This window comes from Dioscorea cayenensis, chromosome 16 (genome assembly GCF_009730915.1).
Source record: "Dioscorea cayenensis subsp. rotundata cultivar TDr96_F1 chromosome 16, TDr96_F1_v2_PseudoChromosome.rev07_lg8_w22 25.fasta, whole genome shotgun sequence".
NCBI classification, from domain to species: Eukaryota; Viridiplantae; Streptophyta; class Magnoliopsida; order Dioscoreales; family Dioscoreaceae; genus Dioscorea; species Dioscorea cayenensis.
Genome location: NC_052486.1, coordinates 23,429,176 through 23,447,018, shown reverse-complemented (window position 1 = coordinate 23,447,018; position 17,843 = coordinate 23,429,176). Strand labels below are relative to the sequence as shown.

The 17,843-nt window shown below is 36.6% G+C and overlaps 3 protein-coding genes across 4 annotated transcripts; 1 reads left to right on the top strand and 2 right to left on the bottom strand.

Moving 5' to 3' along the window:
- Window positions 1-335: 335 nt before the first annotated feature.
- LOC120279419 (DEAD-box ATP-dependent RNA helicase 5) lies at window positions 336-5,620 on the bottom strand. The gene is given in 14 exon segments (XM_039286353.1): window positions 336-718; window positions 1,209-1,301; window positions 1,403-1,567; window positions 1,716-1,809; window positions 1,974-2,042; window positions 2,796-2,863; window positions 2,926-2,982; window positions 3,061-3,146; window positions 3,402-3,480; window positions 3,584-3,664; window positions 4,073-4,156; window positions 4,158-4,181; window positions 4,461-4,585; window positions 5,106-5,620. Coding segments are annotated over 14 exon segments (1,617 nt in total). The 5' UTR covers window positions 5,602-5,620; the 3' UTR covers window positions 336-622.
- Window positions 5,621-7,166: 1,546 nt separating this feature from the next.
- LOC120279018 (ATPase family AAA domain-containing protein 3-like) lies at window positions 7,167-12,024 on the bottom strand. Its single transcript, XM_039285847.1, has 8 exons — window positions 11,652-12,024; window positions 11,479-11,574; window positions 10,571-10,681; window positions 10,182-10,491; window positions 9,939-10,029; window positions 8,406-8,742; window positions 8,175-8,323; window positions 7,167-7,855 (listed from the first exon to the last, which is right to left on the bottom strand). Exons 1-8 carry the CDS (start codon window positions 11,955-11,957, stop codon window positions 7,348-7,350), a joined length of 1,908 nt encoding a protein of 635 aa, XP_039141781.1. The 5' UTR covers window positions 11,958-12,024; the 3' UTR covers window positions 7,167-7,347.
- Window positions 12,025-14,665: 2,641 nt separating this feature from the next.
- On the top strand, window positions 14,666-17,796 carry LOC120279019 (6-phosphogluconate dehydrogenase, decarboxylating 1). 2 transcript variants are annotated; one of them, XM_039285849.1, is made up of 2 exons: window positions 14,666-14,790; window positions 16,083-17,796. In XM_039285849.1, exon 2 carries the CDS (start codon window positions 16,091-16,093, stop codon window positions 17,543-17,545), a length of 1,455 nt encoding a protein of 484 aa, XP_039141783.1. In that variant the 5' UTR covers window positions 14,666-14,790; window positions 16,083-16,090; the 3' UTR covers window positions 17,546-17,796. The 2 variants fall into 2 exon arrangements, with proteins under 2 accessions (XP_039141783.1, XP_039141782.1); XM_039285848.1 differs by lacking the exon at window positions 14,666-14,790 and adding an exon at window positions 15,414-15,592.
- The last annotated feature ends 47 nt before the right edge of the window (window positions 17,797-17,843 follow it).

Here is a 17,843-nt window from a genome sequence, read left to right as displayed (position 1 = left end):
TTTTTAACTTTAATCAAATTAATTATGTTTATTAGTAACATCAGAGATAACATTTAACTAGTTATCTTCACTTTAAAACATTATTTTTAGTTATTTTATTTAAATAAATAAAATTAGGTGACAATGCACTGATAATTCGCATATTATTATATAAGAATACGTACTTTGATTAATTGGAATTTTTGTTGTTTTTGAGCTGAAACATGACTTAGAAATTTAGGTGAACATATATATATCTCACAAAATTCACGGTAATAATATATTTCTATAGTACACAATATCAGATATCAAATATTACCGTAAACCAAACGATCCAAAAGTGCAAACATTCATCAAGTTTTAATTTGTTATGAAAGCCCATAATACATTCAGTGTCAAAACAAATATCAATGCAAATAAATACAAGTACTAATTCAAGGGGTAAAACACAAACTTTGCTGATGATGACTAGCATAATTTGCTCTTAAGAAATATAATATACGTCTAAAATTGTGGTATCATTTAGTGTCGGTAGACAAAGCTCAAAAAATTTCTTTTAGAGCCAACCAAAAAAAGAAAGAAAGAAAATACATTAAATCATCATAAGGCCATAATAATAGACCTTATAATCATTAATAATCAATCACTCTTCATCATCAGAATTAGCAAAGGTGATTTTTGTGGATTTGGGAGCATCAGCCTTGATCTCTTTAAAATGAGATCCATATAGTTTGGATTCCTGTATGATGATATGTGAGATGTGAGGTTAATAAAAAGCAGTATTATTCATAAAAAAGAGAAGTTGATAACAGCATGACATGTGATAACATTTGAAAGTAATATGAATTCTAGTATTTTGTTCAACAGTGCTCTCACACTAGGCATATTAATAAGCTGAAGAATTATACTCAAAATTGCACCCACTTGAATTTTCATTCCAATCCAAGTCCCAAGCAAGAGCCTTGCTGCTCCCACCAAATTTGTACTCAGTGGGCCCAATGCCATTCATAAAGGACTACAAATGCATTTGGAAATCAAGACCAGCAATAATTTAGGCCTCAATAATTATTTTTAATGTGCAGTTTTCCCTTGACACTATTTTCCTACACTACAAGCATCAAACTACTCGAGTTTTGTCACCGACATAGATGATCATATTGACCAATATTGCAAAATTTATATTTGTAACAATGTATGAAGCATATAAGGCATAGAGGCAACAGCATTACCTTTTTCTTCACATGGGTTCCAAATTTAGTGAGAGCTTCTGGAACAACCTGCCCAGCTTCTCGAAGAACATTCACCAGTTCCCCCGCAAGGGCCTATATATTTCAAAAGAAAGGAAATTTAAACAGCTTACAAGGCAAAGGAGTCCAAGTATAATAGAAATAAGATACCCTGACAGCATTGCTACTTGTGCTACCTTATTTTCCTGTGTGAAGAAAGTATGTGCGACTCCTTTCTTTCCAGCACGTCCAGTCCTCCCTATTCTATGGACATAATCTTCAGTGGTTAGCGGAAAGCTATAGTTGATCACAACTTCAACATCAGGAATGTCTAATCCCCGAGAAGCTACATCAGTAGCAATCTGTAAGAGATGCAAAAGACAAAACAAACATATTGATGTTAAACTAATTCTAATTGAAGCCAACCGACATTTCTCACAATTCAGGTAATTACTGCTCTTCTGCCATTAGTAATATGAAATCAATGGAAAAGATACACATATGATTTACCATTAAAGGGCATTTCCCCTCCTTAAATAATGCCAATGCTTTAGTTCGATCATGTTGAGATTTGTCACCATGGACAGAAACAGCCTTCCAGCCTCTTTTAAGACGAGAAAACATTATTTCAAAAGATTGTTCTGATTTTCAATTAAATAAATCAATAAACTATTTGCAAATGTTAGTATATAAATGACCACTTGGTCCATTCAGTCAATGTTTATAAATAATCTAGTCTCTTGTCTCATAAAATTTAACAATTCATACCTTCGTTGGAGCATGGTCTCAACTCGAGCAGCTTCCTTCTTGTACAAGACAAAAACCAAAACTCTGTTTCTGATAAAAAGTCACAGTAATCATCATAAGTCATTAGGTAGCAGTCAATATAGCAAAGTAAAGATGGAGTGAAAAATCATATTGGTTAATTTTGTTAATTCACATTACAGAAAATACAGAATATTATGATTGAAACATATAAACAGCAAGCAGAGAAATGAAGTATATTCGTCATTCTTTTTCCTGGCAAAATCCCTTTCAGGAATCTCTCCATGCACACTTTTTCCAAGGTGAGGTGTCAGATTCAAAAACCCGATTTGCAGGTCCTACAACTATTTAGAATCTCAGACCGTAAATGCTGTTCTTCCTATTTCAACAGTGCTTTTTCACTTCCATAAAAATGGGCAGTTCTTTTCTCGCATAAAAATGGCAATTGCTATTGCACCCTAATTAAAAATCATATGTACTTATATACCCCTAATAAACTGTTATTATTTTTGGGGGTGGGCTGCAGGGTCAAGAATAAACCTGTTTCAACACAAGATTTTTAAGGTGACCTTTAACCAATGGGTCTATAAGCATAAAGAGGTATTTTGTGGGCATATAAACAAATATGACTTTTACAAGGGTGTATTAGCAACATTCCGCATTTATAGAGCCATACGAGCAATTTTATCTTTTATGGAAAAACTTGATGGTATAAGGATCCTACAGGTTTCAGAATCAAAAGGAAGCTATCCACAAAATCAGGGTTTTCATAACAATGCCCTCAAATTTAGCCACACACACACAAACACAAAAGGAGAAGGGTACCTCTGCGACTGATGGTACTTTTCTAATAATGCAACTAAGCGTGCATCTCGCGATCGATCATCCAAGACCTACACATAAGAAAGGTACATTAGAAAGCATACCTAGCTGATTTGAGGGGGGAAAAGCATACCTCAACAATCTGCATTACATCATGATTTGCTGCCAGGTCCTCCGACCCAATGACCACCTGAATTCATTGCTCAAAAATAAGCTAAAAAATGTGGATACAATAAGCTAAAAAAATGTTAATAAAATGAAAACACACCTTCACCGGATCCGGATCCATAAACTCTTGTGCTAACTGGTGAACAGCGAGAGGCCATGTTGCACTGAACATTACCATCTGACGGGCTGCACCAACAACAGATAGCATAATTCAGGCCCAACATTACCATTTATCTAACTATTTTCCACTACCATATCTAGGGTGTGAGATGAGGTTTGATGCCAGACTAATCTATTAACAATGACTTCTTAAAAAATGATTAACACAAGTATTATCTTTGCCAGAAAAATTCATCATCAAATGGCGATCATTGGCTTGAGTAAGTTAACATAGTTTAGGAGCGAACTATGAAATAAACATGATTCTCAGCAGTCACAGACCAGAGGATGTTTGACTAAGTATGGAGCGAACTTCTGGTTCAAATCCCATGTCAAGCATGCGATCGGCCTCATCAAGAACCTACAAGCCACAAATTTGATTAGCCATAGTACAACAGCTGGCATTAAGTTAAATGCCAATTATGAGAAATTCCTTGATGGCAAACATCACCCCATTCACTTACCACAAAAGACACATCTCCTAAATTGCAAATACCCATTTCAATTAGATCCTTCATTCGACCAGGGGTACCAATAACGATGTCCTGTCAAGTATTGTAAAAAGAGCTCAAAAGAATTAAATGGGAAGAGAAAATAGAAATTGCAAATATGAAATTTCCCAAAAATATAAGATCATGACATACATCACATCCTTCGAATCATGAGATATTTGATTTTTGTTGGAAATGGCAAATTTTACATATATATAAGCCTTAGGGATATAAATAAAAGAAACAGAAATTTACTCTCACGGAAGAAAATTAAAAATAATAAAAAAATACATTAAAAACAATAACCAAAGATAATATTTATTCCAAACAGAATGGCAAATCAGACATGGGCCAATACCAAAAACATATAAAGTGCAGAGGCAGCAAGTATCCTCTGATAAAACAATTAATAAAAGCTATGCATAAATGGAAGAAATCACTAGAAATGTGTAGGTTCCTTACAACTCCAGACTTTAGAGAGGAAATCTGTGGTCCTTTGGAAGTTCCACCATACAAACAAACTGTTTCAAGTCCACAAGGAGAACCCAGCATCACATAAAACATCTGCAATCTACAGCCAAATTGGAAGTTTGATGTAAGAAAAACTCAGGTGTAAGAAATTCAGATGAATTACATGCATATACATAAAGAAGTTTAAGGAAGTTTAAGGCACACAGAACAAACCAACATTCACAAGGCACATGACTAAGATTTTCAAGTTTAAACTTTTAATTTATAAAAAACTCTTGAACTGCTTATTGTAAGAAAATCTATCATAAAAGATGACAGACTTAAGATGCAGACATAAATTACTCAGAAAATAAGGCCAAGTCTAACAAATAGGACTTACTTGCTGAGCGAGTTCCCTCGTAGGTGAGAGGACAAGGCAGCGAGGAACCACCTTAGTTGATGTTTTCTTTTTCTTCTTCTGTAAGATATGCATAAGGGCTGGTACACCAAATGCCACAGTTTTACCTGAAATTTGTGAGCATACACTATGACTACCATTGGCATACACTGAAGTTTGTCAAAGAGGATAGGAAAGAAAGATGCCTGAATTGGAGCCCATTGTATAATAGCCTATTAAAACACTAACTGCTACAAGTTCTGATTTCCAGTCACAAATAACTCGCTAAAAAACAAAGACTAGATTCAAAAATCATACCATGCAAATATATACATAACTGGAACAAACAAACTAGCCATAAAAGCTAAGCTAAAAGTTTAGGAAACACATTAAAAGAAAAGGACATGAATAAAGGAATGCCAACTGGAAATCATCCACCACATGTTTTTATGGTGATGATGATACCTTCACAATGCTATCAACGATAAGCTTAGTATATCAACATTGACAAACTGGGAATGGCCATTAATGCGAACCCTCAAGTTAAAGAAGCAAACTTTGGCATGTAGTCTGAAAATCAGTACATTCCAAGCATCTTAACTGAAAGAAGTTTAAAAAAAAAAAAAACTAAATAAAATGATCAAGTACCGGAGCCAGTGGCAGCAATCCCAATGAAATCTCTGCCATCCAAGAGGAAAGGCCAAGCATGAGACTGAATCGGCGATGGCTTGCTGAAGCTTTTGCAGCAATCAAGAACCTCCGCAGGGAGCCCAGACTCCGCGAACGAATTCAAAGCCTTATACTTCGAATCCTTGGTCTTATTCCCGGTAACAACCACTCCACCCTCAACCTTCTCCCCTTCTCCCGCCTCCTTTAACTCATTCACACCATCCTTCTTCTTCTTCTTCCCCTCCTTCTCGCGTTCTTTTAAGATTTTCCCATCGGATTGCTCACTTGAATCCTTATGCTTTCGCTTCGTCTTGCTCTTGGATTTCGAATCATCCCCGTTCTCGGATTCGCAGAGGTTGTTGCCCTTGTCCTTCTTCTTCTTCTTCTTGATCTTGTTCTCTGGATCATCGAAGCCATTGACATTTGCCACTTCTAGGGCTTCTTCTCCGGCGGTGGATTCGAGCTTCCTCCCCATCTCGGCGGAAGCGAGCGAACCACGACATGGTGATCCTTTCTAGGGTTTATGAAGGGGTTTCAATTTCTAAAAAGCCATCGATGTTTGAAAAAATTACGATTTTTTTACCACGTGATATTGGTTTCCAGGCTTCAGAAATTTAGGCCCAAAAGGCCATTGTTAACAAAAACAGAATGGGCCAGACCCAATAAAGAACGAATGATAATAACTAATTGTAATAAGGGAGATGGTTCATGGAACTGATTCTGTGTGATAGTTACTATAAAACCGAGATATGATTCGACTCACTAGTTGGATTGGCTTGATTTAATAATTTATAAAGTAAAGAGCATGGATCTTTTTAAGTAATTATCAATCTATTTTTATATTATATAATAAAAACAACAAAGAATAAGCCGTGTCTTGGTTTCGTGGTAGTACCATGAAACCGAATTCACAGGATCAAAATTCTTGAAATTAAAAATAAATTATAATTATTTTTAAATTTTTTAATATATATATATATATATACATTAATATGCACATTTGTGAGAATGTGAATAATATTTGTGTGTGGGCATCTATGTGTGCATGAAATCCGCCCACATTTACTCCGCCAAGATTTGAGCGCATTCTTGCTTTCCTTAGTTAGCGGCCTAGTCATTTATATTAGCAAAACAATCTACTTCTTAACTGATTACAAAATACAAATTACAATTTTCAAAAAATAATTTAAAAAAAGACATAAAAAGTTATACAAAATTTAGTGAAAACGAAGCAACGCATGCATCCACAGGAGATACACGCCTTTTCCAGGATCAAAGAAAACGCATCTTTTGATGAAATCCTCGCCGTCAAAACAGTACTTTGAATTCAAAATAATCGCACCCGGGACATCGAATAGAGTAAACAAAGCCAAACAGAAACTCAAATTAAACATTAGTCATAGTTATCTTACACTCACCTCCCAACCATCACAACGTGGACTTGGTTCCCGTCACCACCCCAAGCAAAAACTTTTGCCTACTTAATCTCAACGTATCAATTACTAGTAACTTTGAAAAAGATGGTGAGAGTTTTCCCAAGATTGGGAAGCAGCAGCAACAACAACAACAAAGAAAACAAACAGATGGGAAGCTCCAATGTAAGTATTCCACTTCACTTTCTCTTCATTGATGAGTTATCTTATTAAAATACTAAGGTTTTAAACTAAAATAGTAGTACTAGTGTCGATGACTTCTTTTCGTATTTTTATCGATAAGGACCAAAGAGAAGCATCAGCAGCAGGCAATCCTCCTCCTGAAGGAGCTGCAATGGAGTTCAGGCCAATTGAACACCCAAGTGAACCTCCACAACATGATAAACCAATCACATGTCCTCAACCAGAACCTCCAATCTTATATGTAAGAGCTTTTGATCTTAATAATTTTGTATTTCTATTACTAAATGAGATTTCACTTACTCAGGATGGAAGAAGACTTTGGAAGAAGCTGAAGTGAATGCATTGTATTTCTTTTTCTAAGTTTTTCATTTCATGTACCTGTTGTTAGTATTCAATCAATTTAGAGTTCATTACTTATCAGAAGTTGAGTGAATTGGGAATTTTATAATCAAAACAAAATCCCCCTGGAATGGGGTTACAAGTTAAAATAAATTAAAGAAGAAAAAAACCCCATCAAAATAAAAATGAGGAGCAGATACTCACCTGCTTAGTGAACAGTTCAATAAATATTATTAGAATTCAGATATGAGGTTCAATGAGGAATATCATGCACCTTCCTCTGCATCAGCAAGCTTTCTCCTCTGCTGATGTTCTGCAACTTTGTAATCCACCACTTCTCGGAACAAACTCGGAGTGAGTTCACAGTCCTTGCTTCCGTAAACGGCAGCCTGTACACTAGCGAGCAATTTGGCGATTTCTCGGCCAGAGAAACCTTCTGTCTTAGCAGCTGCCTCCCGGATTATATCGTCTGTGACGCCTTTGATCTCTATTTTCTGCGGTTGTTGCCTGAAGAAGCTGAGAAAACCAGGTTTTCGCTCTCCTGCCCTTGCTATGTATTTGTCAAGATAGAGTTTTAGCAGTTTGAATCGCTCCTCTTCACCCGGTAGTGGGAATTCAAGTACTTCGTCAATACGGTCAGCGACAGCAGAATCGAGATCACCAGGTCTATTTGTCGCAAGAGCCAGCACAATGTCTTTTGACTGATCACCTGTGCGGAAAAGGAGAGCATTGAGAGCACTCCGTTGGGCTTCACTCATGTATGTCTTGTTGCGCCTATAAAATAAAAGATAGTTCAGTGTGGCCTCACATTTCTCACATACTATTAATGCCATGACAAATGCATCCTTGGAAATCAGTTCACTTCTAAACATAAGTGAACATCTAAAGATTCTTAACTAAGAAATTCTGAACATAGTCTACGAAATCAGATCCTGTTGGTTATAAGATATCTCAATGTTTATTTGGTATGAACAGAACACAATGATATTGCAAATCACTTGAGAATGAATAGCACTAAATATAGCAGGTTCTTAATGGCCTAGCTTTGAGAAAGTAAACTTTAAATAATAAAAGCATGAATGAAATAACTTACTCGCACAAAAAGGCATCCGCTTCATCAATGAAAAGCAACAAGCCCCGGCGAGATTTCTTAGCCCAGTCAAATAGTTGATGTATCTTGGTCACTGCCTGTGGACCTAATGGTGCAACATCCCCACCAGTCATCAGTGCGTAGTCTAGTCCCTGGAATCATAATAACAATCAGATATGATGCAATGACAGTTAGAAAGCTATTGATTAGCTGCAGTTTTCTTTAATCACATACTGATTTCCGAGCCAGTTCTCGAGCAGCCATAGTTTTTCCTGTCCCAGGAGGCCCATAGAAAAGCATGTTACGAAATGGTGCCTGATGGGCTTTTGTATTTGCAGTTGCACCAGCTAGCTGTTGAATTCTCTTTTGCAAGGATGGATTTAAAATCACATCACCAAAACCATTCCCCTTCTTCCCCAGACCATTAGTTTCGGTTTTCTTCTTAAGTACTGAACTCGTGGCACGAGATAGAAACCCTGACCATGGGTACTTTCCTCTGGATGACTCTCTGATAAGAGATGGCTGGCCTAGTATCCGGTCAACGTATCCCCAGACCACTTTAGCGCCTTCTCTGTATATAAAGGACACAGAAGATATTACATAATTGCCACAATTTACCTAGATGTCAGCAAACAAATGCAATGTACAGTAAGATAACTGTTTTTCTTATGTTTTTTTAATCATGCAAAACATTAGAGAACCATTACTCCCCTGGGAAAGAGATAAAATTTGTCCCACATGCGATATGCTCAATGGATATTTACTTTATATCACCTGTAATCAATCATGATCATCAATTAAATTTTATTTTCTTTTCAATTCTTAGAGTTCAATGTCAACAACAAGACATCTATAAACAGTCAACGATAAAAAGGATAAAAGATCCGCGTAAGTCACTGACCCACTTCTAATCAATATATGAAGTTATGCTTATCTGTACCGATCAGATGCTAAGATTTTCTGAAAAAAAAATCTATCTAACAACACTTGAATATAATTTTGGTAAATATTTGCTGTTGCGGTTCAAACCAAACTCAAAAGTACCAGCAGTAAACTAGATTGGCTAATTGATATATACTTATATATTGCAGTTAGTGATGAAACCACTAAGCATCCGTGACCGGAGACAACCTCACAACCTACCGCAATAAACTGAGCAATAATTGAATCACATAACAGATTAGTAAAATGCATGTACATCCCTACCATTATGATACTTTAATTGTTTTGTTCTCCATAATCATTCTTCCCAAGTTCAAGAACATAATCACCCAGCTATGGAAATGCACCACAATCATATATTTATGTAGTAACACTATAAATATTGCTATCTAATGCTCAATAACATATATGCACAATACAATAACACTTATAGAAGTTTTCATTTCTTAAAAAAAAAAATCCTCTTTGGTTGCCAAATCAATTGTACTTCCTTAATACTGTAATCTAAAGCTCTTAGGCTGCTGTGTGGTAATGGCCAGCACCCAAACACATTCCCAAAAGCAGACCTGATTGCCAATAGGTTAGTTAGGCATAAAAAGGTGTCTAAATAAGATCAACACTGATTTTCATTGACCTCAGAGTTGAGTGGCAACATAAGCTTCACATGCATGAAAGGAGAATGGACAAAGCATGCATGTTTTAAGTGGGTCATTGACATACATATATTCCACGTAAAGCATCCATTCAATGATAGCATGCGATAAGAAAGAAGAAATTAATAAAAAGAGTGGACAAGTGAAAGCGAGATTAATGTTCCACCACTACCTAGTAGTATAAATCCCTGCAGCGAGAGCCGTCAAACCCCCAACTGCCACAACCAACTTATTCTGATCAGTTAATATTGCTCGCAATCCCCCTGCAGTGGAGAGAACAAAAAGGCATAAGCTATCAAAATGAACCCAAATAATCGATGCATAGGAGAACTTATTGAAAGTTTCAGGTAAGACAACCAATTTCTGAACAATCAATTACAAAAGTTAACCAGTACAAATGTGTGGCATAATCTACCTCCCACATGCTCAAAAGTTGTATTTATTGCTGAAATCCATTTTTCTCTCTCTGCATTGGCACGTTCTATTAACATCCTTCTATTTACATCTTCAGCTAATTTTGCTTCATGGGCACGCCCTTCTGCTTCAGCCAAAGCCTTCACTCTAATAGTTTCACGCTCAATCTCCGCCTTTTCCCTCTCTGTCTGTCTCCGCTGAGCCTGAATCTGCTCTTCAGTAGCTCGGCGAGTTTGTTCCTGCCTGATGGCAGACTCTTCTTGCATTTTCACCAGCTCTTGATTCCTTGCTCTTTGACTTTCATGGTCTGCCTGAAAGAGGAAAATAAAAACTTATAAAACAAATTAAAGGACAACATATCTTAAAAACCAAAGTAGATCAGAGGCATGCCTGCATCCTCTTTCTGGCCAGTTCATCCTCATAGCGAGCCATTTGGGACTTAGTTTGTGCCTGTTGTTGAACGAGTTTTTTCTGCTCGTCATAAATAACACGTTGTCTCTCCTGTAAAACATTAAAACATAAACCATGTATGAGCCATATGATAGTGATGCAACTCCAAAACTATTTAAGCGATTTCCCTGGTCTTCATAATAGATAGGCGTGTTATACCCAGATCCGAGCTAGCGAATGGGCCATACCCCAAAAAAACAGAAACATGTCACGACAAGAGATCGCTGAAGATCAGTTAATTGCAGAAGATCACAAACAGCAACAATCTTGCAAGAAATATTTGCAAAGGCTTTGCCTCATATGGGGCTATTCTAAAAGAAAATTACACTCTGCCTATCATGATTAACATTTTCACTCACATCTCAAGAAACGTTCCTGAGAGCTTTGTCAGATAGAAGGATAGTTTGGAAGCAACACTACGCTCTCGATAAGAAATGTAACATTTTTTTCCCCTGAATTGTATTGATTTCAGCGCTTATAGCTTGTATTTTGCCAAATATAACCACAGATCCAACTATCACTTGAAGACGCAAAGAGCTTTTTGACAGATGCCCTAAGCTCCATTGAGACAGAAAATGCTAACAACATTCACTTAACACTAGTATTTTTTAAAGACAAGCAATCCAAATTCCATAAAGACAAGCAATCCAAACTGAAAGCTATTTCTAACTTCAATGCAACAAAATTTATCATTAAGAGAGAATTACTTGGATCTGAAAGCAGAAATGAAATCTTCAGCACTGAAATAGATTAGAATAATAAAAACATCTAGACATCCAAAATGAATTATAAAATAACAAGTTTTTTTTTAAAAAAAATAAACCTAAAACAATGAAAAACAAACTTACAGTCTCATTCTGCGATCTCATCGCCTCGAACTCAGACTTCTTAGCCGCTAACTCAGTCTGCCTGGTTTGCTCCTGCTTCATCATCAGCTCAAAAACCTACCCAAAAGAATCCAAAAACTGATCTTCAACAAAAAAAAGGCACCAAATTTAGCAATTCAAACAAAAAACCAAACCTTTTTGGCATTATGGGACTTATCAATCTCTCTCACAGCCTCAGCCCCGCGCACCAAAGCTTCAGGATCGAATCCAGCAGCAGTGGTCCTTGGATTGTCGTTTCGCACCCGAGGCGGCTCCTCCGCTTTCGGACGAGGATCTCCCGCCGGAGGTACTTCCGGAGCAGCAGCTGCTGCTGGAGAGGAAGCCGAGGAGGGTGACGAAAAGAGGGGGAAGTGGAAGGGGCCATCAGCGTAAGCACGATCCATAGCCATCACCGCAGCGGCCAGCGTCGAGGCTGCCGCCGCCGTGCAAGCCCTAGCCATGAATGCCTCGGAGAATGGATTCCGGCGGTGGCGATGAGGGTTTGTAGGGTTTTGAAGGAGGAGGGAAAGGAAGCTTTGTAGGGTTTTAGAAGCCCTTTTTATGGGGGGAAGTGGTGGGAAGTCGGTGTGGGTTTTTATTTTTTTTATATATATTTATGACGTGTAAATTTATGAACCGTTGATTTGAAATCAGAGCAGATATCATCCGTTGGATGTATCTTGGGGTTCAAGGCAGGATGTCGATGGGTAAGAGTCATTGGTTTTATAGCGGATTCGGGTTTGAGGGTAGTGGATCTGGCCGTAGATTAGCGGATGGTATATGAAACCCGATTGTTTATTGGATCGGGTATTAAGTTTGATATTTTATATATAGACTTATATATAGTTTCCACAATATATTAAAAAATATCAAAAATATGTTTGGCAAATTTATATGGATCCGGTAGTAGATTAGCGGATGTTAAGTGAAACCCGATTGTTTATTGGATTGGTTTTATAGCGGATTCGGGTTTGAGGGTAGTGGATCTGGTAGTAGATTAGCAGATGGTATATGAAACCCAATTGTTTATTGGATCGGGTATTAAGTTTTATATTTTATATATAGACTTGTATATAGTTTCCACAATATATTAAAAAATATCAAAAATATTTGCCAAGTTTATATGGGTTGTTTTACTTTCATCGTAAGTCTTGCATGGACTTATCTTAATCTGATTTAATGAAACAATGTTTTAATTATTTTAGTTAATTTTTTTTTATAACTATTTAGTGAAACTTAAACTCGATATTTTTAAACTTTCTCAATACCTTATACAGTGAGACTAATATCATTGGGCCATAAAATGTTTAACTTCAAATTGTTTTTTTTTAACAATTATATTATGATGAAAGATATTTTTTTAACAAATATAATAATGATATAAAATGTTTAATGCGCATTGCTTGTCTACACATGCTTTCATTATTAAAATTGCTCATTTGTTTTTGTCTTGATTATCTTTCAGCTGGGGAGGGTTCCAGAGTCAAATTGAAGGATTCCATCATTACTATTTACCGGAGCCTTGACTTTTTAGGTCCGCATGTTGAGGAGACAATAGGTGTTTTTGCCTTCTGATGTGTCTCAGGAGCAGCGCATGGGCTAGTTTTCAGGGAGTTTTCGGTTTGTGGGCGCCTTTGTGGTGTCGCTGGTCGGTTGTTTCTTTGCTGTCTGTGTTCCGTTTGGGTTGTTCCCATGTTTTACCACTTTTTGTGGTATGTTATTATTGTTGTTTTGTTTGTGTCTCTTCACGGAGGGTTGTGATAGTTTGTTGTTTTATTTTAATTAAAGTGGTTTATCCATCTTTTAAAAATAAAAAATAAAAAAATAAAATACAGATACATAAAGAGTTAAAGTACATTGACAAAAATATAATAGCATAAATATTTTTTTAAAGATAAAATTGGAGTCACATAATAAAAATTTCTGTAGAACATTTTCAAACATAAAAATCAAAATGTGAAAACTAATTAAATATTTCAATGAAACAAGTGAGTCACGGAGGGAGCCATAGTTTTCTTTTCATCATAGAACCAGAAAAAAAGAAAAAAAGAATAAAAAGAAAATTTTAATTTGTCAATTTAGTTTGTTCAAATGAAAGAAGGTCAAAACCAACCCACTTAAAAAGCCACCGTTTTTTCATGTTTGGTGCGCGGGTGCAGTTGGAACATCGAACTCATATTCATGGCTGACTAAATTCTAAGTTATACAGTTCTATAAAATTAAATAACAAAGTTCCATGTTATTTATTAATAATAATAATAATATTTGAATAAAAATTATTTTTCATCTTTATTTTTTCTCACTCGGAATTTTATTGAAATTTTGTTGATGTAAGATGATATATATATATGATGAAAGAGACAAATATTGTTAGTCAAAAGACATCAAAAGTGCATTAATTAGGTGATTTATAGAACTCTTGATTTTTGAAGATAAATCTTCCTATCATATACTCCTCTTTTTTTATTAATCGTGAATAACCGAATCTCAAATACCAAGAAAGTTGGTTATTTCACATAATTTAATAAAAAATTAGTTATATTTTTAAAATTATCTCTAATTTATATCTTCACATTTATCTTTTATATTATATTTCAAAAAGAGAATTGAATAGAGTGTTAAGATAACTTTATAAAAATAAATAAATATTTTTTAATGTTAAAAAATAACAAATAAAAAAAGATCGAAAAGAGTAATTATGAAGAAGAGTGAAAATGCTGTTTATACAAACTGTTCATTTTCAGAGATGAGGGAAAAAAAATGCTCCTCAAACAAGATTTTCAAAGAAAGATCACAAATATTAGAGATATGGTACGATTTTTTATTATATTATTATATCCAACGTTGCTATTTATTTTTTCAATTGAATTATATTTAATTTTACATTTGAAGTTAATTAAAGGCAATGGTTGGTGGAAGGCAGGTTGGCGGAGAAAGTTTGGTGGTGAATTCACCGGTGGTGTTCAGAGCATTCAGACTCTCTCCACCTACCATCAATGGTAAATATTATATTTAACATTGATAAGAAGCACTCTAATTTTTAAAATCTACGCCCATGTCTACTCTTATGCTCGTTTCAAGATTCCGAAATGAAAGGTAGTATTTTGTAAAATCAGGAGTGAATTCAGTGATACTGCAGTAAAATAGAGTTTTTGTTTTCACTTTTCCCAAGGGATTTTTTTGCGTAGCAGAAAGGTTGAATTTTGATGGGCCTGGCTATTTAAACGAATGGTTTCCGTGTAAAAATCTCGATCTTTGGTGTTGGAGGAGTCTAAGGCATCGAAAAATCTCAAGGTATGAGCTTTCCTTGATTCAAGATTTATGTTTTTCTTCCCCGAAACTGTGTGATCTGGTGTTGTTTGGTGTACCTCTCTGTGTCTTTGATGCAAAGTTTTATTTGGAGTAGGATCAAAAGTTTGCTTAGAATTGTTTAAACGATTGTGTTTTTCATGATAAAGTTTTGATCTTGCGTGCTTTAGGGAGCGAATTGATGAGTTAGTCCTTAAAGATCGAATTTTGGTGAAGGGATGTGTGATTCAGTAGGAATGGAATTTTTTCTTTTCTTTTTTCTGTTGATTTATCACCTTTTTCATGTTTTCAGTTGGTATTTAAGGGATCTCCTTTCTTTTGGTGTGGTTGATTCTTTTGGAATTCCTTGTGTACATGGATCTGATATAATACTTGTTTTTTTCCCCCATTGATTGCATAGAAGGGATTCAGATTTTCATTGAAGGATCAGATGCATGCTAGTTTGCTAATGCAGTCTTTGTGTATTTAGAGTTTCTGACTTTCTGATTTTCTTTTGTTCAAGGCATTTGTTTCTTCTTGTTAGGATCTGTTGAAGAAGAAAGCTACTTTTATCATGTGAAAATTGTAATTTGTCTGTTATTCCATGGATTTTGCCTCAGGTGATAGTCTTGTGAACTAGTGTGTTTGGGGGTTGTATGAAAATGAAAATTATGACTCATCACAGTTGGGCGAAAAATCTTGTGTGAATGATTTGTCTACTTCCAGAAGCAGCTTCCCCTTCCATGGATTCTGGGATGCTGCATATTACTCTTTGATCTGATGTTCACTTCTTCACTTTGCAAAGCAGGCATTCAGGATCACTAGATTGTGCTTTATACTGGCTTAATCTGTGTGATTGTTTATTTTATGTTTGAATGTTGTAAACTTCAGTTGGTGATTGCATTTTCTTTAGAAAATCCTTTTTTTAGCCTTTTTATTATTCACGGTGGTAAAACCGGCCAGCTTAGCTCTTTGTTTTTCATATTTGTGATGTTCTTATTGTTTCTCATGGACATGTGGCTTTTGTCAATAGAGCAATTGAATAAGTTTGGATCATTTTTTGGTGCTATCTGTTCTGTTCTCCTATATCATTGGTATAAAAATCTAGTTCTTCATATTCAAAAAAGTCCAGTATTCATTTGTTTAGTGTAACTATCATTCTGCATGTATCTGTGCTTCTGTCATGTTGCTATCCGGGAAATTTGCCATTAGTTCTTGCATTTTTCTTTTCAGTAGATTTGATTTGCGGACTGCATAAATTTGTACTCGAACTTGACAATTCAGTACTCATACCACAGGGGAAAAGATGGTTCTAACACGGATTGGTCTTGCTGGCCTTGCTGTCATGGGTCAAAACCTCGCACTCAACATTGCGGAGAAAGGCTTCCCGATTTCTGTGTACAACCGTACCACCTCTAAGGTCGATGAAACTGTGGAGCGTGCCAAACAAGAAGGCGATCTCCCAGTGTATGGCTTCCATGATCCGGCTGCCTTCATTAATTCAATCCAGAAGCCACGAGTTGTTATTATGCTTGTGAAGGCAGGAGCACCAGTGGACCAAACCATTCAGACACTGTCTGCTTACATGGAGAAGGGTGACTGCATTATTGACGGCGGCAATGAATGGTACGAGAACACCGAGAGGAGAGAAAAAGCAGTGACTGAACAAGGCCTTCTTTATCTTGGAATGGGAGTTTCCGGTGGTGAAGAGGGTGCACGCCACGGGCCTTCTTTGATGCCCGGAGGGTCGTTTGAGGCCTACAAGTACATTGAAGACATTCTTCTGAAGGTGGCCGCGCAGGTTCCAGACAGCGGCCCTTGTGTTACCTACATTGGCAAAGGAGGCTCAGGCAACTTTGTGAAAATGGTACACAATGGGATTGAGTACGGTGATATGCAGCTTATTGCTGAAGCTTATGATGTTTTGAAATCTGTCGGGAAGCTATCCAATGATGAGTTGCAACAAGTTTTTTCTGAGTGGAACAAAGGTGAACTTCTCAGCTTCCTGATTGAGATCACAGCAGACATTTTTGGAATCAAGGATGACAAGGGAGACGGTTACCTTGTTGACAAAGTCCTTGACAAGACTGGAATGAAAGGTACTGGCAAGTGGACTGTCCAACAAGCTGCCGATCTATCAGTGGCCGCGCCAACAATTGCAGCCTCTTTGGATTCAAGGTTCCTTAGTGGATTAAAGGAAGAAAGAGTAGAAGCTGCTAAAGTTTTCAAGGCTGGTGGTTTCAGTGACATTTTGGGCAACCAATCAGTTGACAAGGCAAAATTGATCGATGATGTTAGACAAGCTCTTTATGCATCGAAGATTTGTAGCTATGCACAAGGGATGAACTTGATAAGAGCTAAGAGCACGGAGAAAGGATGGGGTCTCAAGTTGGGTGAGCTTGCAAGGATTTGGAAAGGCGGGTGCATCATTCGCGCCATATTCTTGGATCGCATCAAGCAAGCATATGACAGGAATTCTGATCTGGCAAACCTACTTGTTGATCCAGAGTTTGCGAAAGAGATATTAGATCGTCAAGCAGCTTGGCGCAGAGTGATTTGCCTCGCCATCAACTCTGGTGTTAGTACTCCGGGGATGTCAACCAGTTTGGCTTACTTTGACACTTACAGGCGGGAAAGGCTTCCAGCGAACTTGGTTCAAGCTCAGAGGGATTACTTCGGAGCTCATACCTATGAGAGGGTCGACATGCCAGGATCGTTCCACACCGAGTGGTTCAAGATCGCCCAACAGTCGAAGATGTGATTAGTCTTTGGCAAGCTAGCAATTTTCTGTGTCAGTAACTGAGGTAATAATAAATTTCTTCTATGGAAACTTTCATAGAGTATGATTCAGCCCCATATTTGAACTTGATGGCTGGTTGAACTGGTTGAACTAGTTGAATATGTTTTTCTGTTTGGATTTGAGTGCTTCTCTAGTTTCTGTACCATGATTCTGAATTCTATATTGTTAAGAGGGAATTTTGATCTTCATTAGATCAAGTGTGTTTTTCATCATGCATTCAGCTTGCAATTGTTTTCATGAGATGGTTCAAAACAGAGGA